General features: G+C 45.8%; 1 protein-coding gene across 4 annotated transcripts in view; it reads left to right on the top strand.

Moving 5' to 3' along the window:
* The first annotated feature begins 2,230 nt into the window (after positions 1 to 2,230).
* LOC135243958 (RNA binding protein fox-1 homolog 2-like) overlaps positions 2,231 to 24,496 on the top strand; it is a 33,702-nt gene continuing 11,436 nt past the window's right edge. Inside the window, exons 1-6 of one of the 4 annotated variants that reach the window (XR_010326861.1) lie at positions 2,231 to 3,649; positions 9,426 to 9,476; positions 16,602 to 16,796; positions 16,966 to 17,145; positions 17,586 to 17,639; positions 18,368 to 18,460. Coding sequence is in view for 3 of the 4 variants with exons in the window: in XM_064316110.1 (XP_064172180.1) it covers positions 3,398 to 3,649; positions 9,426 to 9,476; positions 16,602 to 16,796; positions 16,966 to 17,145; positions 17,586 to 17,639; positions 18,368 to 18,460 (825 nt within the window). In the remaining variant the exon portion in view is untranslated. Of the gene's footprint in view, positions 3,650 to 9,425; positions 9,477 to 14,390; positions 14,858 to 16,601; positions 16,797 to 16,965; positions 17,146 to 17,585; positions 17,640 to 18,367; positions 18,461 to 24,496 lie in introns of those variants that run through there. The other 3 variants (XM_064316111.1, XM_064316110.1, XM_064316112.1) reach the window with 3 other exon arrangements.

Raw genomic sequence — 24,496 nt, 5'->3', positions numbered from 1 at the left:
AGCAGGCAAAGGTTTGGGAGGGGAGAGATTGAACCTGAACACTGCAGATAAAAGTTTGGGAGGGAGGAGTTTGTACCTGAACACAGCAGGTAAAGGTTTGGGAGGGAAGAGATTGAACCTGAACACTGCAGGTAAAAGTTTGTGAGGGAAGAGTTTGTACCTGAACACTGCAGGTAAAGGTTTGAGAGGGGAGAGATTGAACCTGAACACTGCAGGTAAAGGTTTGAGAGGGGAGAGATTGAACCTGAACACTGCAGGTAAAAGTTTGTGAGGGAGGAGTTTGTACCTGAACACAGCAGGTAAAGGTTGGAGGGGGAGGTTGAACCGACTGAGGGTGGAGGGGGGTTGTACCTGAAGCAGCAGGAAAGGTTTGGGAGGGAGAGATTGAACCTGAACATGAGGTAGAGTTTGGAGGGGGGTGTGACTCAACACAGCAGACAAAGGTTTGGGATGAGGGAGTTAGCACTGACACAGTAGTATGAATATAGAGGAGTGTGACCTAAAACAGCAAAGCAGAAGGTTAGGAGGGGAGGGCACCTACAGCACTGCTCCAACAAACAGGGGAAAAACAGCAATATTCAGTAATATCATTAGGGGGCAGCAGAGATCTCTTACTGCTGTGCAGGAAATGGATTCTAAGGCAAGGGGGAAATTGACTGATGGATTTGGACCATCTTCTCTGTGGGGAGTGTGAAGTTCTCCTGTCTGAGAGACACTTTCAAGTCCTATAGAGCAAAAACAACACGCACAGTAAAATCTCTCATCCTCTGCAATATCCTCCTCTGAATACCACGCACTGCTGGAGCGTTTCTCCTAGTTCTTTGTGTCTTTTCATGGTTAATGGTTCCAGCCAGTGCTGCTTAATTGTTGTAAATTATAATGACGGTAATTATATTTTTATTATACTATTTTAATGGCATTGTCACTCAAATTTCCCTACTGGGGACAATATTATGTATCTACCACTAAGAACAAGTATGAGTAAGATGGATCTGCATGAATTAACTCCAGAACTGTACAGGAGTTGTGTTATGATGCACAGATTTGCAAAATCTGAAACTTTTTTGATGGTTTCTCACTGGAACAGGAATAGCAAATGTCAAAAACCTCAGGACTTTGATTGATTAATTTTATGTGATAATTAAAATACAACAGTCTCACAATTATCCCCCAAGACATATAATATATAAGCCTAAAATTGGTTTAGTGATTTAAAGAGTTAATTATGTAATGATTTCTAAAATGGTGACCGCTTCTCGCGTAAGCCATGGAGCAAATTCATAACTCTGATATGAGGTCTCTGCATTTTCAGCTCAGCACACAGACAGGTAAGCTGTGATCAGGAGAGATCCCGCCCTCCTTTTCCTGTGCAGGAGCATGGATGCGTTTCAGATCAAACCCTGCGACGCCATGGTTCGCACATGTCCTTCACGAATCTCCAAGAAAAGGAAACGACCGACAGACACTGCAGGACGCTTTTACAGTTTGCGCACACAGTGCAGGAACAGACAATTACCTCTATCACCACCAGGGGTCGCATAAATACCGGAGCGACCATGACAAGCGAACCTCATGCCGCTTGTGAGTCCTACACAGTCCGGCGCGATTCGCTGCAGCACTAAAAAGGAAATTAATTAAAAATCCATAGATTTTAGTTAGTATTTTGTACTTGTTCATTCATTTTACATTTTATTTATTTAATGTAAGTGACAAAACGAGATTTAAGTTCCGGACGCCAGACTCTGTCCTACCCCTTTACCAGGCCGTCACGGCTACTGTTAACCCCTCCCCCTCCCGACCATTATTAGCCATATAACATGCAGCCCGACATCTGACCTAAACTGAAGTTAATTGTTGCGATATTCTATTCATACGGGCAGAGGGGGGTCGAAAGGATGACAGGGAGCATAACTATGTTTATTTTCCTAAATCTGGGTGTATAAAACGCTCAGTTTTTAGCAGAGAACTAAGGTTAGCGCCCTCTGTACCCGACAAAATCACAGCGATACATTTGTGACAATATTATAGAATGTGACTCATAGCAGCAAATATAGATTACAGTATAATATTTGTGATGGCTACATATATTTGCCATATCAAAAGCGCTTTCCACATTTTGTACGGATGATTACAATATCTTATTAAAACATATAAGTGCATGTGTGTGTGTTAAGGAGAAAGAGGAGGGTGAGAACTGAAAGGGGGAGGAGGAGGAGGAGGAGGAGGAGGGGGAATTGGAGATACACGGCAGAAAGGAAATCATTTTCCTTGGGCTACAAGATAGCGCACACGCTCGGAGAGAACACCACACGGATTGGAAGAGGCGAGAAAAGCAAGGAGACTGAAATAAAAAGAAAGCATTTGTTTATCTTGGGAGTTATTTTGTTACGGGAGAAGAGAGGAATAATATATGACCAAGAAACGGGATTCGTGTCATTTCCAACAATAGATTTTTTCCCTTCATCGAAAACGAGATGGCGAAGTAGCGGAATGTGTAATTAGGAGGAGCCACATTTAGATGTTTTTCAGTTAAGGCGCACGGATTTGTTTGGAATTTTGAAAGACTATTTTCGGTTTGCTGAATCAAGAACCGTGGGTGGATGGGCATTTGTGATCGGGGTTAGAATCCGTCTGTTTTGTTAATGCATATTCTTGCCATAATCGAACAATACAGCGAGTTTATTTCATTGTTAGCGTAGACACGAATCGTACAGATTGTTGCCGATGACTCATAGGCTACGTTGAATTCAGGGTCTACCTTTATCCTGCCATAACTAGCTAATTGTTCTACGCAGGCTTTAAACGAAGCAAGCTATTTACGAATAGGTAATGGTAAAATAAAATATATAAATGTATACAGACAAATGCCGCGGAGACTCTTAAGTGTTATTCCTAGCACGTTGTTTGGATTGAATCCGTACCTTAATTACGTCCAGGCCTATATAGCTAATTAACAAACAGTGTAGGCCTTGACTAAGTGACTACAGTGTTGCATAAAACTGGAATTATTATTCCGAAACCTAATATCAGTAGAACTGTTTGTCTTTGCAGTTTTTTTCTTGGCGTCTAGATAGGGAAAATGAATGCATAGTTAGCCTATTTAATATAATGCAAACCTACCGATAAGCAATCACGCGTGTACTGTGGCTAATGGATAAGTTATTCTTTAAAATCTGACATTTTGTAGTAGATAAAACGTTGTAATACGGTTCCATGTTGTTCAGTAGATCACAGAATTAAACCAGTGTGAACGGAAGAGAGGAGGTTACTGAGCTTGTTATTGGGGCTGAGAGAGCTAACGTTGCATCTAAGAAAGGTTAGGCTACATTACAGAGAGGGGACACGCTAAAACGGGAAGGGGTGTTAGGTAAAATAGATACGGGGGGAGAATCGTTCAATGTTAATGTCGACCGACGTCGCTTCAATTATGCTTCCCGTTACCCGGGGAATCATGGACCGGGAAAGGGACATGGACACAACAGTCGGAGCACACACGAACCCGGCTGGAGGCGCAGCCCCTGTTCGGGGGATGAAACGAGGAGACCCGGAGCCAGACGCACAATCAGCAGCCACCTTGAGTGAATTAGCTGGGGCGGAGTGCAAACGACCACGGATAGACGGATCTACCAGTGTCGGTGAGGTCGGGCAGGTAAGCGATTGGATGGTGTCATTGTGTTTTCGGCGACTGACGGCTTTTAATTATATAATGAATGCCCCTGTATGCTACTGCAATATCGTTATCTTGGTAGGACCGAATGACACGTTTTTAATTTGAGGATTGACTGAACGAGAACGTATATATAGAACATATATTAAGGTGACTTTACCATGAGGTAAATTCATATAGGCTACCACACAGGCCTGAACGTAAGGTACAGCTCAATAATGAAAAATGCAGCCCCCCAAGCAATTTTAGGTTTCAATAACACCATGTTACACGACTCCGTGTCACTTAACCGTTTGGCTATTTCGGTAAAACTGTCTGTGTATGTGTTCAAAAGGTTGAGACCTTTGATCGAGAGTAAACCTATTCTTGACATAATTATGAAATGCAACCCAAATAGCCTGTAAAGCACAGATGGAGAAATGGACGATTCATCTTTAAATGTGACTGGCCCACCGTGTGTGTAACTGTTTGTAACTGTGTGTGTGCGTTAGTGCGTGCGTGCGTGCGCCTCACTCAAGCTAAACAAAGGTAATGTGATATACCCTGCAGTAATATTACAGCGAAGGCCAGAACGGACGAAAACACGCCATGCTCCATATGTTTTTCCTCGCCTGGGCACGGATGTGTGTGTGTGTCATGTTTATGCTGTGTCACTAGCTCAGTCACTAAAGTTGAGCGCCGAATAGGTCAGGCTGCGGAGTACTGTAGGTACCGTAGGCCAATACAGTATTGACGTGTAAGGAACGTAATATTTTCCCTTGATTTTTGACGGGGCTTAGTCCTCTGTGATTTACTAAAATAGCGATTATCTTAACCTGCATCAACTGCTTTTGAAGTCTTTGTCTATGAATTGGAGGTAGGTAAAAAAAGAGGGGTGGGCAAAGGGGGGTTTTGGGGGGAGGGGTCATTACAGAGGAGACAAAGAACGAATCCACTCGATTTCTAATCTCAGAAGGGACAGTGATTTTTGTGATAACGCCTTTCCTCTCTTTACGCGCCCCTTTACTGCAGTCAAAGTGGCGCTTTATCACTTTGCAGAAAACGGATCTGTAGTGTAGCGTGTCTGTAATGTATAAAAATTTTCCTCTTCTGCATCGGCGTGCCTCTGCACCTGAAATTATGCGCCCCTCCATTTTCTAGCCGAAGTTATTAGGCGGAAGATGAAAGGATTAATTGATTTTTGAGCAAGGGTTGCGCGCTCTGAATAGTCATTTGGAAACAATGACATTGTAAATATCCGGGCCCTGCAGAATGATGTAGGGCGCTGAGTAAATCTAACAAACACCAAATATAATCTCGCTAATTAGCTGAAGTGATGTGATGAGGAATTATGGATCGGTTCCACACTGCCAATCGGTTCTATTGATTACCTAGACTGGAAATTCGCCCGTGGGTGGGGGGAGGGAGAGGGGGAAATGGGGACAGAGCCACACGGACTGATGGGAAGCGAGAAATTGATGGATGGGGGAGGGGGAGGAAGTGGCAGCGTAAAGGAGAATTGTGGGGCTCTGATAATTTTCGGCTGGTTGTAGCATGAGCAGCACTGAAGCGAAACGCTGCGGGTCCGCAGAGATTAGAGGTTGTGCAGGGATAGGCTCCTCCAGGCGGGGCGGGTGGCAGATGCTCTGGTCTTTCGGCTCCAGTGAGATCCTGCACCCTGCTCTGGGTATGAGAGAGGATGACCTGCACGAGAGAGGAAGGTGAAAGTGGTAGAGTAATAGAGTATGAAACAGCATCCTCCTTTGGCCTGGCCTTTTATTAACCCCCAGACTTAATACAGATCTGTAACTGACTCCTCGTCCACTCACACTGCTTATGTCAAACATACTCTCTCCCAGCCTGTTTCCTCTTTTCCCTTTCCCAAAAACCGAGTACAAAATGAGCTCCCTCCCCCCCACACCCACAAGCTGCTTTGTCGTATCATTGGCCGCAAAGAGGCTTTGTGACATCCTAACGAGACGAAAGCTCATTTAGGAGTGGGTATTAATCGGGCCGGGGAGGTATTAGCGGCGCTGCGGCGCTACGCCCTGGCGCAGCCCGCCGCGGTTTAATGATTGGCTCCTGAACTTTGAGCGCGAGATGCCCGCTGTGCTGCCCTTGACCTCTGACCTCCGCGATAAGCCTGGAAAGACGGCGCGGGCGGGCGGGCACGGAGTTGTGCAAACGGCGCTCGGGGCCGCCGGGCGCTCGTTAGCCCAGAGATAGCGGCTGTGGGAGTCGCGCTCGCGCGGCTGAACCGTCGCACGGGGTGCCGCGGACCCTCAGATCTCACTCCTCCTCCTCTTTCTCGGGCTGGAACGTTCCCCCCCCTCTCTCCTGTCGTTTCCGTCTCCTTTTGTCTCCTGCAGTCACTGCCCTGCTCCCCCTTCCCCCTCCCCCTCCCTCACCATCTGCTGACCCTCGGTCATCGTCTCCCCCATGTCCCCCCCCCCCCCCCTGCTCTTTTTCTGCTGTCCCTTACTTTTCCTCAAATAAAGCGGCAGAGAAAGTAACCTGACCCACATTTCTGTCAGCTCTGTGTAAGTATGTAGTAAATATCCAGTTGGTATTTATTGTAGTATTGCAAATGGTGTGTGAGTGTGCAGTAAGTTTCAAGGTTTTATTTACATTATTTATCATTGAGGTACTGGGAGGGTTCTGTAAATATGTTTTAGGTGTCCAGATGTTGTTTAGTATTATTTCGAATTGTGGTTTTGAAATGTGTAGTCAGGATCCAGATGTTCTTTGCGTTGTTTGTTTAGCATTGTGGTGCTGTGTGCCTGCTGTGCAATTGCTGAATGCATTGCAGTGTAGTTCGGTAGGGTGTGATGTCACTTCCTGTGTCATCTGTTTATGCATGAGAGTATAAATTGGGAGTGACAGTGCTGAATTTATGAGTTCTGTGTGTGTGTGTGTGTGTGTGTGCACGCGCGCGCGCGTGTCTGTCTGTGTGTGTGGTGATGATGGGGGTATCATATTCACCACCCCCCCATCTGTCCCCCCTAAGGAAAGGTCACGTGACATTCCTGATGTGTGACTCACTGTGTCTGTGACTCTGTGTCTCTGTTGTATATTAACGCTGTCACTTTCTGTCTTCTCCCTGCCCCCTACTTCTCCTCCTCTTTTCTCCTCATCTGTTTTTCTTTTCTTTCTTCTCTGCCCTGCTCCCATTTTCCCTCCCGCTCACTCCCTCCTTCCAGGCAGATTGATTCCAGATGTTTCCAAATTCTCCCTTCCCCCCCCTCCCTGTCCTTCTCTCTCTCCCTTTCCTTCTCCTGTGTTCTCTCCCTCTCTCTCTCTTTCTCTCTGTTCTTTAGTCCCTCCCCTTTTGCTCCAAGATGGTTGCAGATGTGTTTTTTTAACCGTTTGTGTGCAGAGTGTGTTAATGCTTATGCGAGGGCACTCTGTGGGGGGTGTGGCTCCACGTGTTCAGCTGGGTATTTACCCAAGCCGTGGGGTGTACTTTGCACTTCGTCTCAGGATACAGGGCAGCCCCCCCCCCCCCCCGCAGTCAGGCCCTGCAACCCCTGGGCGGCGAATCCCCTTTCCGCTGCGCTCGGACACATAGCTGCCTGTTTCAGGCGCCGCGGTATTCCCAAAATGGCGCCATCGCAGTGGATTCCCCCCTCTCCGAAGCCTCTTGTTTGTCGTTGCTAAATCGGTGCGTTTCTGGGGCTGCAGCTTTTTCATGGCCACTTAGTGTCTCGGTGCCTTAATGCTGCGCGCTAAAGAAAGCGTTCCCCCAGGGGAATGGGCACGAGGGGCAGATTGGTTCCAGATGAAACAGGAAGTGTGGATGGGGAGACAAAGAGATTGCTGTGTGTGTGTGTGTGTTTGTGTGTGTGTGTATCTATCTGTGCGTGTACTGTGCGTGTTGTGTGATTAGACCCTGTCTCTTCTCCCTAGTTCTATTTGGTAAATTAACTTGCAGTGTAGCCAGGCTGTTAGGTGAGTGCATCTCTCTCCCGCTGTCGCCATGGCACCCCTGCCTTCTCTCTCATTTGATTGGTTGGGGGTGGGGTGGGGGGGGGGGGGCAGGGGGAGAAGCCAAAATGATTCTCAGTGGAGAAGGCGGGGGAGGCTGGTGCTGTTTACTCACAGCCTGGCTGTGAGCAGACTGAGAGCAGCCCCATCATGGCTCTGATGCTCCCGCACACCCCCCCCCCCCCCCATCCCGTGCTGAGGAAACAAGCCTCCCTTTCCTGCTGCAGACACAATGGGCCGACCCGCTCCTGTAACACTCACGTGTTGGGCTTGTTGCCGCTGCTGTAACACACCTTTATTGTGTTTCAAATTCAAATTAAATATGCTTTACTGGCAAGACCACACACAGGCGTAATATTTCCAATAAACTATATTAAATGCTATTAATAAAAATAATAGCAACTATATTATTACTGTTGTTGTTGTTATTTTTATTATTCAAACTTTTAAGTAATTTTTGGGTGGTCTGTTACTCATTGTCTCTCAGGTTCTGTTGCATCACACACTGGCAGGTGTTGTGTGTCTCTCAGAAAGACTGACATTTTTCTCATCTAACTGTGGAAAGATGGGAGTTATGTTTTTAAGTTGGGTAATGAATAGTTTTCTGATGTCCACATTTTTATCCAAATACTGGAGCGAGTGTATTTGGATACACCCTACATCCCCAGTGGTTCAGTTTCCACCAAGTCATTCTTTTATTTCTTTATTTTTGTCGGCCATGTTTTTGTCTGCCTCTTCATATGCTTCGACTATGGCCCCCGAGCCTGTAGTTGGTGGCTCTCTTTCTCTCGGTCTGTCTTATTGGAAAGGTCTGAGTCTCATTTGCCTGTGGCTCTCTAATGAGGTTCATGAGCTTTGTATGGGGGGGGGGGGGGTAGGTGGCCTTGTAGTTTTCAGAGTTTCAGCTTTTTGTTCTCCCGTGCTGTCTTCTCTCCCGCGCTCTTCTCCTTCCTTGTTCCTGTTGTTGTTGGGGAACGGCAGAGGGACTGCAGACTGACGGGCAGGGTGCAGATAATCTAATTAAAGCTGATTACAGCGCAATTAGCGGCATCTCACAAACGCCGCTGCTGCTGGCGAGGGCCAGAGAGCGAGCGAAGAATGACTCGCATGGCTAACCGCGGGATTCACTCGCACAATTAACTCTTTCACTCGTTTGATTCACTCGCACAGTTAACTCTTTCACTCGCAGTTAACTCTTTCAATCATTTGATTCACTTGCGCAATTAACTCTTTCACTCGCGCAGTTAACTCTTTCACTCGCGCAGTTAACTCTTTCACTCGCACAATTAACTCTTTCACTCGTTTGATTCACTCGCGCAATTAACTCTTTCACACGCACAGTTAACTCTCACTCGCGCAGTTAACTCTTTCACTCATGCGATTCAATCCTTCATTAATGCAGTGCGCTGCTTCACTTTCACGAGTCAGTCTTTAACTTGTATTGATTACAATGCTAAAATGGCTAATGCTAAGTGGGAGTCTACTCTCCAGCATTGCTGTGATGTCATTTGTCTGTACAAAATGATGGCTGTTTGTCAGTGTGTCAGGACATAATGGGGATGCCTCTGTATCATTGAGGAAAGCTGGGGTGCTGGTATTGAGTTGTACAAGTTATTACAGCTGTGTGTTTGTGTGCGTGTGTGTGTATGCGTATATACATGCATACATACGCAAGTAGAAATAAAATTGAGTCACTTAAGATGAGAGTCTCAGTTAAATTAATCTAATGTAGTGAAACTGGCCACACAGTGACTGTTTTATCACCCTATTAAAGGAACCTGTACTTTCTTTTCAGAACAATGACCCCTTGACCCCTGGTTTCCTTGGATACCCACCTCACAGTCAGGTAGGATGTTGTTTCTATCACTGGCTTTGTCTGTTACTCCTTATTCTAACTGTTCCACAGAACTCTATTTTGCAGACCTGTCTTGGTGTTCCACAGATTCATGTCTGTGAACCGCAGATGCATCTCTAACTGTAAAAATAGTCTGTTATATTTTTCCTCTCCTACTTTTCCTTCCATGTGTGTCTCTCTTATCCCTTCTCCTCTCTGTGTGCCTCTCTTCTTCCTGCTCTGCATGTGCTGCACAGTCTCTGCACAGCTCCTGCAGCTGCACAGGTGTGCCACAGGAGGGCGATATTGTCTCCTTAATGAGGAGATGCGTTTACAGATTTGGAATGGGGGGAGGGGGTGGTGGTGGTGTCTGGAAAAGGGGAGTGGCATGTGAGGAGGGAAACCCCTGACTTGGTTTTAGGAGTTGGCCTGTTGGTTGGAGACCAGGATTATCAGAGAAGGCGATGAGGGAACCATCCTGCTCCTATGAGCTAGTGTGCCAGACAGGGAACAGGGGAACATTTGATAAAAATAAAAAAAACACAAGTGATCACAGGCCTGGTTTGCTGTACCACAGGCCTTCTTTATGGCAGTGGTCTTGGTTAAGATAGATTCCATTTATATTGTTCCTGTAATGTTTTGAAGCAGATTATAACAGTTGTCTTTGTTGCAGTATTTGTGGAATGGCACATGTAACTTTCGATGAAATGTGAATGCATGCTTGTATATACACTTGTAGGGTCAGTACATACATGCATGCATGCATTTATCTGTCTGTACTGTGTGTGTATCTGTGTTTGCCTGTAGTTTGTGTGTATGTGCAGCTTGTGCATATGTGTGTGTGTTTGCCTGTCGTTAATCCTCAGATCATCCTCCATTCATCCTGTCATCCTCATCACTTACACCGTAATCCTCTCATCCCTCGCTCTCTTTCTCTATCCCTTTATCCCTTTATCTCTATCCTGTTATCTCTCTTCAGTCTCTTGCTCTGCTGTTTTTGTTTTCCACACATTCTATCCATTTTACTTTTTATCTTGAGAGAGATGTGCACGAGAAAGTGGTGAACTACTGTACATCTGGAGTTGCTGTGGTTTCTGATGTTGTGAGCATGCAATAGGTGATGTTGTGTGGGGGGGGGGGGGTGCTTGTTTGCGTGTGTTTTTTTGTGTTAGATCCATAACCATATATATATGTTAATATAGTGAGTGTATTAGTGTAGTAGTGTTGAGTATGTGTCATGGTGGTTGAGTTGCACTAGTAGCATAAATCACTTGGTTGTGGAGACAGACAGGGCCTGATGTTCTGTGTGGAAATAGAGTTGGGAGGTCACCTCACCTGGATCAGATGGATGGAGAGACGGACTCCCAGCCTAAATTCACTGAATCCAACGACTCCTGGGCCCTGTTTCACAAAGCAGAATTACTGAGCTGAATAACTGAGTGAAACCTGGAACACTCCCAAATCTAGAACATCTACTGAAGTAAAAGGAGCTGTTCTGGGATTTACTCAACGTGCTTCTCCAGCTACACTACATGGCCAGAAGTATGTGGACATCTGCCATCCAACATCTCATCCAAAATGATAAGCATTAATATGGTGTTGGTCCACCCTTTGCTGCTATAACAATCTCCACCCTTCTGGGGAGGCTTTATACTATATGTTGGAGGATTGCTGCAGGTATTTGCTTCCATTCAGCCAGAAGAGCATTAGTGAGGTCGTGCACTGATTGAGCGATTAGGCCTGGCTCACAGTTTGCTTTCCAATTGATCCCGAAGGTGTTGGATGGGGTTGAGGTCAGGGCTCTGTGCGGGCCAGTCAAGTTCTTCCCCACCATTTTAGACAAAACCTCTTCTATGTGGACCTCCCTGTGTGCCCGGGGGCATTGTCATGCTGAAACAGGAAAGGGCCTTACCAAAACTGGTGGGGAAGCACAGAATCGTCTAGAATGTGATTGCATGCTGTAGCATTAAGATTTGCCTTCACTGAAACTAAGGAACCTAGCCCAAATCAGAAAAAACATCCCCAGATCAAGGGGTTCCCAGATACTTTTAGTCGTATCGTATAGTGTAACTCTGTAATCCTGCTTCATGAAACACCCCCCAGCTGTCCTGAGAATGTGCAAATGGAGCTCACGGAGCTCACTATCACAAGCCGTGGAGGAGTCCATTTCAGACAGGGAGGGGGAGAGAGAGAGACTTTGGGACAGTATATAAAATGAGAGAGAAAGTGAGTGAGACTGAGAGTGAGGAGGTACTTGGGCTGTTGGAGAGAGTGATTATGGAGAAGTATAGAGAGACGGGCACAGAAGGAGTTAAATGAGGGAGGAGGAGGTTGTGGGGAGGAGAGGGAGAATTTGAATGGGTGAAGAACGCAGACGTGGCGGTCGTATTACTTGAAGGAAGTAAAGAGATATGGCAAAAGGGAGGGAGCAAAGTGAGGAGAAGACTAGTTGTGCATAGTTTGTTTTGCTGTGTAAAATGATGGGGCTGTAGAACCCTGTGGTGTTACTGGTGTGTGCTGACCTCTGCTGCAAAGGGAGCGTTTCCATTCCGCCATTCTGCTTCTACATGTTGTGTCTGTCTGTGTCTGTTTGTGTCTGTCATACCACCAGTGTGCACAAGGCTAACTCTGAACCAGGAAGCTGGGTTTTTTTGGTGTTCTTTGTTGTTTGAGGGAAGGGCACAGGTGCTGTGAAACACCCCCTCAACAGTGTGGACAAATGCAATATGGGGACCCCTGTACTGAACCTTCTCGCTCTCTCTCTCTCTCTCTCTCTCAGACCTAAGCAGCTGTTATATTTTTTTCTGGAAGGGCAGGAGGGGGTGGGGCGATGAAGGGGCCGGGGAAAAGTGTGAGTTTTTAAGGTGACATCAACCAAATCCCTGGGAGGTGTACTACGAAGGAAGCTTAACATACCCAGGGTTTCTTTTCATTAGCTGGCTTGACAAAACCCAGCCACCGCAATCAGGCTTACCTGGTATCTCAAAGGTGGTTATCAAAAAAGTAACACTGTTGCCACCAACAAAGCCAGTGACGAGGGTTGGCAAAAACAACAGCTAATATTGTAAATTAATTGAAGAATTTATTTACTTTACCACTCCTAACAAATAAATCTACACTCTTACTAAATGCTCTACTGATTATTTTATAATGTGACAACTGCACATTCTAGAGCTCATAAACCTTAAACTTGATTTAGGATATTTAAAGTGTTGCCTGAAACAATCACACCAGTTTTATTTATGAACTCATAAAATATGGGCTATTGCTCCATAATTAAGCGAAGTAAATCTTTCAGTTACACTCCCTAACTGGAAGATTCTAAATTTTGCCATTACAGTCAAAGAAAGTTGGGAAATTTGGCTTGGAATTGGGCCTGGCCAGAAAATGCCGTCTGCAGCTTCACTTATAAAAATGTCTAACGCACACACACAGACACACACATATACACTCACTCTTGTATGACACTGTTGTGTCGGACTGCTGGGGGGCGTTGCTGCACATACAGAACTGCGGTAGTACGTTTGTAACAGCAGCGTGCCATTAAATAGTAATGCATGATTGTCGCTGCTAAACGCACACTGGCTGCATGGAAAGAGAGAAATTGGGGGAGGGGGAGAAAGAGAGTGGGCCGTTGGAAGTATTTAAAGAGCCCCACCCAAACTCGTGGCCTCGGGGGTGGGAGAGACGCTAACCTGCTGCACCACTACTCCAATACAGCCCCCCACCCCCCACGCACACGCACGCACACACACACACACACGCGCATTTAGGGCGGACCACACTCGGACACTGCAGTGCAGAAGCTGTACTCTGCCCATCTCTGGTGCACTCTGTGCTCTGTTACGTGCTGCGTATCGGTGACGGTATTGTGCTTGTATTTTGATCCTGAAGGGACTGCTGCGCTGTCCAGGGCTAGCCTAGAGGTTGTCCTCTTATCCAATGGCGCTTCACATGCCTAACACATTTCTCCAGGTTGTCACGCTGGTCTGTCTGTCTTAAGTGAGGGAAGCTAGTTAATGTAGCAGTTTGTGAAGCCAACAGCACTGCAATAAACCTGAACCCAGAGCAGCCATTGAGCACATCTGCATTTGGACAGGCTCAAAGTACAGTCGGTGTAGTGATTGTGTGCTGGTGCAGTGTGAGCTCCTGCAGTGAGCCTGTGTCATGTTGGGTGTGTCAGGCTGCAGCAGTGGCAGAATCAGGCCTGTGTAAAAGCATGGTGTCATGGAGATGCACAAGCTTCCACAGGGAAATGGGGTGGGGTAGGGTGTTAGACTGACTCCCAGCTGAAATGCCCTGAAAAACCCCTGCCCTGCTCCCAAAGAGTGAGGCAGAGTTTGAAGGTGGGATTATGGCATAAAATGAGAGGGGGAGGGAGTGGCAGGGGGAGTGAGACTGAGGGACTCCTGGACAGATTTAAGGAAGAGCTGCCTGCCTCATGCTGTAAAAAAGCAAGGATTTTTTTAAAAACTTTTTAATAAAAACTATAAACAACAAATGTCACCCAGTTCTACCTCTGCAAATACTCTCCCGTAAATCTAACGACTTTTTTATACGAATCTGTTGAAGCTGATCAGTCTAGTCCGCATAGTGAGAATAGGCGTTCTTATTTAAATAAATATGCCATATACACTTGACAGCTAATTTCGTTTGGTGAACGACTGGATGTTTGTAGACGTGTACAGTCTTGGTGCGCAGGAACCGCCATGTGCTGCATTGCCTGCGGTACGACGAGATTTGGCCAATTGACTCAGGGACAGCCACTGTCGCATTTCATTGGTTTGCAGTGAGGTGGGCGTGGTGAGGATCGAACGCGCCGCCTACCGTAATAGGAGAAAGGAGGCAGGCCAGTGGTTGCAAATGACTGGCATTCATGGATCTCCTTTCTCACTGGCGATCGCTTTGATTGGCGTGTAGGGGGCGGGACGGAGATAAAATGCCCGTCTGGTTTCTATCAAGTGAAAGAAATTCAAGAAGAGGAGGGAGAGAGGCGAAAAGAAAGGAGGGAATATCAGACGTCTGCTCGGCCACCGCAAAGAAGGGAGAAAGAACGGACTGCACGGAGAGCGAAAAGGAAAAACATTGTTTTAGTTTGCACTCGCGCGCTAACTGAACGTTATACACTAATAGTTACATTTTATTCATCAGAATTCCGCACATGGGATAAAGCAATGCGGGATCGAGAGAAGTGGGAGTTACTAACAGTTACCAAACAAACTGTCGAAACATAAACTCAGTAGGAACTTAAAATAACGCACATGTAGCCAACAACAACAACGTAAGTAGACGGAGTCAAACACACAGCCCACACGTTGAACATTTTCGACCCTCTCCTGACACCTCCCTGCCCCTCAACTATTCGGTGTATGGAAAAGCATATGGTGCTTCAGGTAACAACACCGTGCAGCCGCCGTCTAATAGCAAAGGGGTTCGTAGGTGCTTTAATGCTTTTTTATGTTGACGTTAGTGCATTAAAGATTAATTACTGATGGATAATTTTAGAAGTTGTTTTATGGCACACGTACCTATGGGATTTGTACATTTACGTGTACGGGGTGATATAAACAGCATACAGACGACGTGTTAAATCACCCGGGAGTTGCAAATAACAAAGTTGTTTTTGGCGCTATTTGTGTCGTGCATTAGTATTGGAAACGTATTTTTTATGTTATGAAACTTATTTAACCCCATGTGTGCGCCATGCACGGTTTGTATTGTATTTCTATAGTACGGCCGTGTGTGTGGTAAGAGGAGTTCATTTTCAGCCTATGTATTTAGTAGTGAAATTCTGCTCTATAACGATGCTGTGTTGTATCTAGAAAATGAAAGACAAACGATAGTGCCGTTGGACGTTTTAGGATGACGGAAATGTGTTAGGCTATTAAATGTAGTACATAATTCTTTTTCTGGCAATGACTGTAGTGTATCAGATCCCCCCTACGCCTGCTGTGTAGAAAACTACCATTTAGGGCTGTGCTGTGCCTCTGTCTCATTGGCAGGAATGCACTTCTGCACTTCTGACAAATTGATGGTCTCTCTCTCTCTCTCCCTCCCTCTTTCCCCCCCTCCCTCCCTCCCTCCCTCCATGTCTCTTCCTTTTTCTGCATGTAGCAGTCTTGTGGAAATACTGCACACTATAACACACCCCTTTCCTCAAATGCTCTGACAGTGCTTTAGTCATTGTGACTCATTGGGCAGCAGACTGGCCCACCCCTTAATGACACTGTGTACGTGCATGTGTGTGTGTGGTGCATACACACTTTAGGTTGTGTATTTGGGTAACTACTTAAGGCCATCTGACAAAGATGGAATACTGCCCCCTATGTGCCACCCGCAGACAACGCACACCTACAGACGCCCTCACGCACATGCACCCATGCGAGTACACATTGCATAATTGATTTGGTGCCCTCTGTTCTCCAGAGTTCATACACATTTACATACACACACACATGGATGTAGCATTAGCTGTACACCAGCTAGGAAGTGAACTGTGTACTTTTGGTGTGTAGTGTGGCAGGGTTTGGGTGCATTCTTAATTGAATTGATTAATTCCAGTTTGATTCTTGAATTTCACTTGAATTTTGTGTCCGGATGTTGCATTTGAATGAGGAAAAGGAGTTCAATTCAGTGAAATTCCAAAACCTAAATTATTTTATTTACCACCTTAACAAAGGTTTTGTGATATTGATGACATAATATCGTTGGAAGGTAGATGTATAAAGCATAATAAAGGCAATTAATTTGTAAAATATTACGTTAAAAAATATACTACTAAAACTTTCAAGAAAAGGGTGTAGTCTGATAATTAATTTTGTTAAAAATTTTGTTATATGAATGTGAATGTGTTGTGTGATGTGGAGGAACACAAATGTGTGGTGTGGTCACTGGCAGGGATACTGTTTGTGTGCGTGCATTTGTGTACTTGTATCTCTTGTGTAGCAGTGTGTATCAAATTTAAATGGCTTCAATAATATATGCAGTTGTGAATATTTCATGGCAGAAGGACTATGGCTGCTTCCACAGAGCAGCGGTGGGAGAGCGGTATTGAATAGCTCTTTACTGTACTGCGCTGGGCCCCGGCGTTGGCCCGGCTTGCCTTACCCTGACCCGCTTTATTCCTGTCCCTCACAGGGCTCGCAAGATTCGACAGGGGGTCAAGAGGGGCTCGTGCCACCCTTCTCTGCTTACCCGCCCCCGCCCCCTCCCCAGAATGGGCTGGGGGCAGAATTCGGTGGCAGTTTGTTTGGGGCCGGAGGACAGGGTCCCGCGGAGGCCGGGGCCGGGGCGAACGGCTCGCCGAACACCCCCAGCAGCCTCAGCGCGCCGGTGAGTGTGCACAGTCTCGACTGCGGCGTTTAGCCCGGACGACCAAGGAATGAATACTTTATAAACCTCTCTATCTCTCCCCCCACCCTCTCTCTCTCTCTCTGTCTCTGTCACTCTGTCTTTTACTGTCTCTCTGTCTGTCTCTCTCTCTCTCTCTTCTCTCTCTCAGCAGACAGATGGCAGTTCTCCAGTGGAGGTGGGCGGTCAGTGCGGGACGGGGGCGGGCGGAGTCGTGGCAGCTGGAGGCGGAGCGGGAGACTCCGCGGATTCCAAGGGGACCCCGAAACGTCTCCATGTCTCCAACATCCCCTTCCGCTTCCGGGACCCTGACCTCAGGCAGATGTTTGGGGTGAGAGTCTGCCCGCACTGGGTGTGGTGGGGTAGGGTGTGGTGGGGCAGGACAGGGCAGGCTTGGTCAGGGTGAGGGTCTGAGTAATAAAATGCCTACTTCCTGTTCCTCTTTTTCAGAGTCATAGCAGTGAGAGAAGGACATGGTCAGGTGGTTGAGTAAGAGAGGGAAGAGTGCTAGCAAGATATATGAAAGCTGTAAGGGATAGGAATGAAAGAGGTAGGAAAAACAACTTGGGAAATGCAGGTCCGTGTGGCTGCACTGCCCCCTGGTGAATAGTGGGCTTATTGCGTCTGCTCTGGCTGCAGTTAGAATTGTGAAAATTATGTAAGTTCATCTTTACAGTCTCTGGAGTTTCTAAACTTCTCTTTACTCGATTGTATATAATTTGCTTCTATTCAAATATGATTATTTATTCCAATTATTATTTTTCCTTCCAGCAATTTGGAAAAATCCTGGACGTTGAGATCATTTTCAACGAGAGGGGGTCAAAGGTGAGTGGACCACAGCTCAGACTACAGGCAGCGATGGTCTGCTCTGTTCACTTGGAGCCCCCTTACAGAGCCACTATTGAGGGCAACTGCCCCTCCCCTCTGTGTCTTCAAATGATTAAATGGGAACTGCATTTCTGCTGCAGTGGGCTGTCTTTTGCACACCAGCTGTAGACCCGTGTCTGTGCCCCTGTCTGTTCCCCCGTCTGTTCCTGTATCTTTATGCTGGGTCAAGTATAAAAATATTCAATCTTGTTGTCAAAAATCATAAAAAATGGCTGAAATCATAAAAATAAGTCACCTGGTAGAGACCAGCCTTGCAGACAGTGTCTTTGTGCTACTACATTAGGGATTTAGCAGGTGCTCTTATGCGGAGCGACTGGCCAAAGTGCATAAATAAACACTATACCCAGCTGGTAATGAGTACACTGGTAATGCATGTTAATAAACCCACTGTGGGATGTGTTGTATGCCTGGATATGATCTGTGTGTAATCCCTTCATCTCTCTGCCCTGTCTTTCCTGTGTCCTGTACTTCTCCTTTCTCACATGGCTCCATTCCATCTCTCTTTCCCCCCCCTCCTCTCTCTTCCCTTTTCTCTTCCTTTTGTCTTGTTTGTATTCCCTTCATCTCTCTTCCCAATCCCTGTCTTTTCTGTATTTACATTTTTTTTTACCTTCCTCCCCTCCTCTTTCCTCTTTCTTTGTTCTCCCTCCCCCTTTTTCCTGAAGGGTTTCGGTTTTGTGACGTTTGAGGCGAGTGCGGATGCTGAGAAGGCCAGGGAGCGGCTCCACGGTACTCTGGTGGAGGGGCGCAAGATTGAGGTGATTTAATTTCCTGGTTTTTCTGTTCCCATGGTTACTGCTACAGCTGTGCTGACACTGATGGGGACTGATACTGTGGCCTGCAGGTCATCCACTGCTCTGTCACTACTGAGTTATTTTTATTTTATTTACTTTTTGGTTTGTCTTTGGGGGTTTGTTTTTGGCCACGCTGTTGTGCCGTAGGAACACAAGGCATGCTGGGACGTGTGATGGAGGAGCATGTCCTATTTTGCACCGTTTCTTTCCTCTTTGTTTTTTGTTTATTTTTACTGCTGTATTTCTCCCTTTAGTTTGTATTTGGGGCTAGCTTCTGGAGCAGAGCATGATGCCAAATGATTCTTTGGAATGAGGTGGTGCATGGCAGCCTACGCACAGATTCGCTGATCGTGAAAGACCCCACTTTGGAGTGTCTCGGCCTTGTTGCACTGCATGCTGGGGACTCCTTGTGAAACGCATGCCCTCCCACACGCCAGTCGTCATGGTAACTCTTTACTTTGCCCTGAGGGGCAGGGCTTGAATGGTGCATGAGTCAGAGTGTCTCCTGTTTCCTGTGTTTTTTTTTGACCGCTACATGCACTCTGGGGTTTGGCAAGCAAAAGTAACCGACCTGCGATGGCAGCACTGCATGGGCTTCTGGCTGTGATAACCGATCCGTTGTTACGAGATGAGACTGTGAAGAGATGTTACTGCGGCTGTGCCACTGTAGGTGTGTGACTTGTCCTCTCGGCGTTAGCATTGCGCGACTTCAATTATGCATGAGTGTGGCTGGTCCGTTAGCATTAATGTTGTCTGCCTGCAGTTCTGCACGGGTGTGGATGGTCTGTCTGTGTTAGCGCGAGGGCTAAAGGTGTGTGTCTGCACTTGTGTGTGTGCGGCGGCTATGTTAACGTTAGCCGTGTGCGAGTTTGATTCTGCATGCCTGCAGCTTGTCTGTTAGCACTGCCATTGTCTGACTGGAGTTCTGCATGGGTGATGACGGTCCCTTTCATAATTGCTTTAGTGTGTCTCAAAGTCCAGTGTCGATGACTCGCTGCCTCCCAGACCCTATTGCAGACAATCAGTGCTGAGCATGTCGGGCAGAGTCCCGACTGGCCGATCACTGAGCTGGTTTGGAACGAGGGAGTGGGCGGGGATATGGGGTTGGGCGATCTTGGCCAGGGTGTATCTGACTGTCCAACCTTTTGGATTTCTGCATGACTTAGTAACTTTTGCTTCATATGTACAGAAACAAGCAAAACGTGCACAGACTGCCCTTGGTTGCATTGCATCTCTGCTGCATGGGTAATGTAGTTCTGTTATCATAACCACAGTATTGTGGCATGGGTAATGTAGTTCTGTCACACTGTATATAAGCACAACATTTGTACTATAGTTTTATTATACTGTATATAAGCACAGTATTTCTGCATGGGTAATATAGTTATTGCTGCATGGGTAATGTAGTTCTGTTTCATTGTGTAAAACACCTGATACTGCATGGGTAATGTAGTTCTCGTATCCTGTGTATGACCACTAATGCTGCATGGGTAACACAGTTTGTTTGCACTGTCTGGCAGTGTGGTACTGCATGGGTGTGTAGCAGTCCTGTAGGTTTGTAAGTAGGAGGTGCATGAAATGTACTATAACGGGTTCATTAAGTTCGCTCTGGATACGAGCATCAGCTAAATGCCTAAAATGTCAAAGTATAGTTAAAGTGTAGTTCCTGCAATGTTTTTCTTTGCAGGCTTCACTCACACTTTCACTTTTTAATTGGATCTAAAAGAGAATCCCTTCATGAATGAAGGATTGCTCTGTGTGAATAACCCTGTTGGGCTCACTCTGCATGAGACTGCAGAGCAGCGCCTGTCGCATTAGCATTAGCACTTACTGTGAGTTTGTGCATGCAACAGGCCTGCTCTCACCTGCTTTTCAGTGTCTCGTTACCCAGAGTGTCTGCTTAAGGATGTGAAATCACTTCAGGACAGGAATTGGATTGGTTCTCTTAGCTAGGGACCTGGGTCTTTAGCTGAGAGGGAATCCTGTCTCTTGTTGCATGGTATGGACGGGGTGAAAGCCGTTTGAAATGCATGCATCAGCATCTCGCATCTGATAACTTGGAACCAGCCTCAGCCTACTGTAACCTGGGTAACGCACTGGGTGCTTAAGCCGATTGGAGTGAATGATTTATCTATATATAAGTGGTTGATTTTTGTGGCAGCGCATGGTGCTTTTCCCCTCTGTGTGTGTGTGTGTGTGTGTGTGTGTTAAACACCGTTTAGAACTCTACAGCTGTAGTGTTCCTCCTGTTCTCTTTCACCACAGGCCTCTATTCCACCACAGTGGTGATTTACCAGACACTTTCGAATATGAACAGGGGGGCCGACCCAGAACCGTTCGCTCCAACATTCTCGCTTTACCTCAACATTTGTCTCAACCCTTTTTATCCAACTGGAGCCTGAAGTGAAGTTTTCTGATGGCCTACAGCGAATAAGAGACTAAGTGCTCATTTGGAATCTGCTGGTCTCTTTGTTTGCAAGAGACACGGGCTCTTGTGGAAAAAATCAATCGTTTGTCGAGCGCAACTTGTAAGCATATTCTCTGCAGACGAAAGCTGTTCTCTGCAGACGAAAGCTGTTCTCTGCAGACGAAAGCTGATCTCGCCCCGCCGTAAAGCCTGTCTCTCCTGGCTGAGTCCGCCGCGGCAGAGTGCCGGTGGGCCGGCGCGCCTGATTTTCGCCGCGACAGTGGTGGTAACCGTTTCTCTAACAGGGGTAAACCGTAAGGCCCTATTTGGCCCTTCCTGAAACTTTATATATATATTTACAATATTTTTATAAATATTTCTGAATTGCTTGCCCTTTAAAGGCGCTTTTGGCTCTGCTCCCCGGCCGGTTCTGGGAATGGCGATAAGAGTGAGTCTATGAGATGGAGGTCAGTACATCTGCTTTGTGCTGGTTCTGGAGAGTGCGCCCTCTGGTGGAACAGAACGGTTGAGGTCACGACAGGGGTACTGCAGAGCAGTAGACGTGTGTGTGTGTGTGTGTGTGTGTGTGTGTGTGTGTGTGTGTGTGCGTGCTTGCGCACCGAACTGAGGTTTATATGTGATGACGCTGCTGACTGACCTGTGATTGGCTGTCTGGGTGCGCATGGCTCTGTGTGTGGAGGTGAGTGTGATGTCACAGTCGTCCTGAACTCCAAATGGCTGTGATCAGCATATTTATTTCGGGAAATTCATGAAAAAGTTTCATGTAGGCACGCATTTCCTTAATAGGAAGAGGTTGCTTAAGCACCTGTATTTATCTTTAACATTTCTGTTGATTTAAGTCAGAAAGAAAAGGTGCAACATGGAAAAATTAATATTGAATAAAAATGATTTCTGATGTGTGACTCAATGTTTCACATGTGAGTTTATGGAACAGTCAGAGGGGTTCAGGTGCAGGCTGTAACTGGGCTGTGCATGGGTATCAGTCAAGTACCCATCCCATAATCCACTGCATGACCCAAAATTCAAATCATTAAGCTCAAAATTGTATTGGTTTCTGTGTGTGTGTGTGTGTGTGTGTGCGCGCGCGCGCTTGCGTCTGCAAGAGGGGAAGAGGGAGAGTGAGTTTTTTTCGCCCACTCCTCTCTTGCTCTTTCTCTCTTGGGGAGAATCTCTGGTCCCTTCCACCTCTCTCTCTTTCCCTCTCCATCTCTCTGCCAGTCCAGATTGTCTGTTTGGCTTGTGCGCATTTCTAATTCACCCCAAACCTCCACTCCTCTGTCCCTCCGTGGTGCACCCCTTGTCCAGTGTCTGTTTGTCTGTCTGTACACACCTCCATCCATCCCTCCCTCTTTTGGTTACCCTTTGCTCACCACCCATTTTCACATCTGCATCTTTCTTCCTCCCTCTTCTCTCTCTTATAACTTTTTCCAGTTTTTGTTCCCCAGTTTGGCGTTCTCAGCAGTGATAGACTGAAAGCATTTTCTTTAGCCTGCCCTCTGCCTCTCTCATCCTCTATCCCTCTCTCACTCTGCCTACATTGGCCATCCTTTCTGCTTCCACTCTCTCTATCCTCCTCTCTCTCCATCCTCTGTCCCTCTCTCACTCTACCTCCATCCTCTCTATCCCTTTCTTGTTTTCTCAGTTGAGCCTGAACAGAAGATAAAAGTTCAAGCATGAGTGTAGAGCTTATGCCTATTTGTAAATGATAAAATATCTAATACCAGGAAACGTGCTCATGTGCAGAGAAATGGCCCAAGTCTTGAAAAACAAGCCTGTGTAATTTACTTCTTATGTACTGTATTTTCTTATAGATTATTATTAATATTATATTTGACATCATTATGTAAGTACAATGTGCTGTAAGATTTGAAGCTGTGATGTTAAAAAAGAGAGACCTGTCCATGTAGAGTAATTGTGGATCATAATTATGGATCTGAATTTAACATTCACAAAATGTTACAAAATACAAAAGCAATTTTTGTATTGAAATAGCGCATCGATAATATTATGTTTGAAAGCATGTGTATATTTTGGGCTTGTGATAACGGCTGTGTTTAGCAGCGATGCAAGGTTTTCGGGGGACCTTGTGCCTGAGCCAGCAGGGTTAGGAGTCCTGTTGCTGCTGTAGTTGCAGTGAGCTGAGCCTGTGTCCGTCTGTCTGTCTGCCCGTCTCAGTTGGTGCAGATGGCTCCTTTAAACGGGCCTGTTCAAATGGTTGTGAAACTGCCTTAATTTTCAATATCCTTTTACCTTCAATTTAAATATATTATTTTTAGGGGGGAGGGGTTCATTATAATTTTTTTTTGTTTGTTAGGTTGTTTGTTGGTTTATTTATTTGTTATTTTTTCTGTTTCCCTGACGACTTCTATGTGTGTTGTTGTCAGTCTCCACGGTAACCACTCGCGTGTCCTCACGCTGTTTCCCCGGCAACGGTAAGTTGTATACATATGACATCATTGCTGACAGACCCCACCCCCTCTCCCCCCCTAAAAAAAATTGAACGCAAATAAAACTTGCTTCTTAACAAGTGGCACCGATCTTCTCATTTTCCTGTTCAGTTGTTCTGTTAGCTGCTTGCTTGTGTCATTAGCTTTATGACCGGACATTTCTTCATCAGAGCGCACAAAACGATCACGTTCTCTCCTATCAGTCATGTAACATTCAACTGACAATGAATACAGTGTAAAATCCATGTCATGGTACACTATGAATAGTTGTCTTTAAGGCTACTGCATTCATACCATTGGTCTCAGAGTCATGCTGTCCAGAATGTTCTATATTGCTAGTGCATGATAGGCAAGTCTGCACAAAATCCCGTCCTTTTCATCTTTCCTCTACAGTAAAAATCATTAAAACTGAAGAAAATATAGAACAAATGCAAGCAAGGTTTAGGAAATTTAGCTTTCTTGTACAAATGCTTTTTCCTTTTGCTGTTGCGTTATTTATGAACTCTAGCATACAGTAGTCTTTATAATCCTGCAGAATGTGAGGCTGATTGGCGTTGGCCTCGCAGCTGTGCATTTTAGGCAGTTTTAATGGGAAGTGCAGCTGAATGTAAGATGGCTGCCGTAACGAAGCAGCAGGACTTGTATATTAAGAATTATTTGCCTTTCATTTACTGTTTAACAGCAGCAGTACGCCTAGCAATGCAAGCTTGCATGAAGTGGCTAGTCTTCTAGAGAGAATGATTTCAATCAATATCAATATAAAATTAATTGTCAGCATCCATAAAATTTGGTGTAAACCACTGTGTTGATTTCCTGATATTTTGATTTGGTGCAAGCAGTCATTTAAAAGGAACTTGCAAAAATAACTACCTTTTGTTTTTTTGTGTGAGAAACAAACAGAATTCAGAAAAACAGTGAAGTACAAAATACAGGAAGAAAATCAGTAAAATTTGGAAAAAGGTGAAGTTGAAGTAAATGCTTAGTTTTGAAATGACTGAATTTTGATAATTCATGCACACACACACAGTGGTTTGAGTTTAGTCTGAAGGGTCACTTCAGGGCTAGTCCTGCATGTTTAGCAGTAGTTACTGCAGTATCTGATGTGAATGTGCTGAGCATGTAGTC

This window comes from Anguilla rostrata, chromosome 17 (genome assembly GCF_018555375.3).
Source record: "Anguilla rostrata isolate EN2019 chromosome 17, ASM1855537v3, whole genome shotgun sequence".
Classification (NCBI taxonomy): Eukaryota; Metazoa; Chordata; class Actinopteri; order Anguilliformes; family Anguillidae; genus Anguilla; species Anguilla rostrata.
This window is presented reverse-complemented; position numbering and strand designations above follow the sequence as displayed.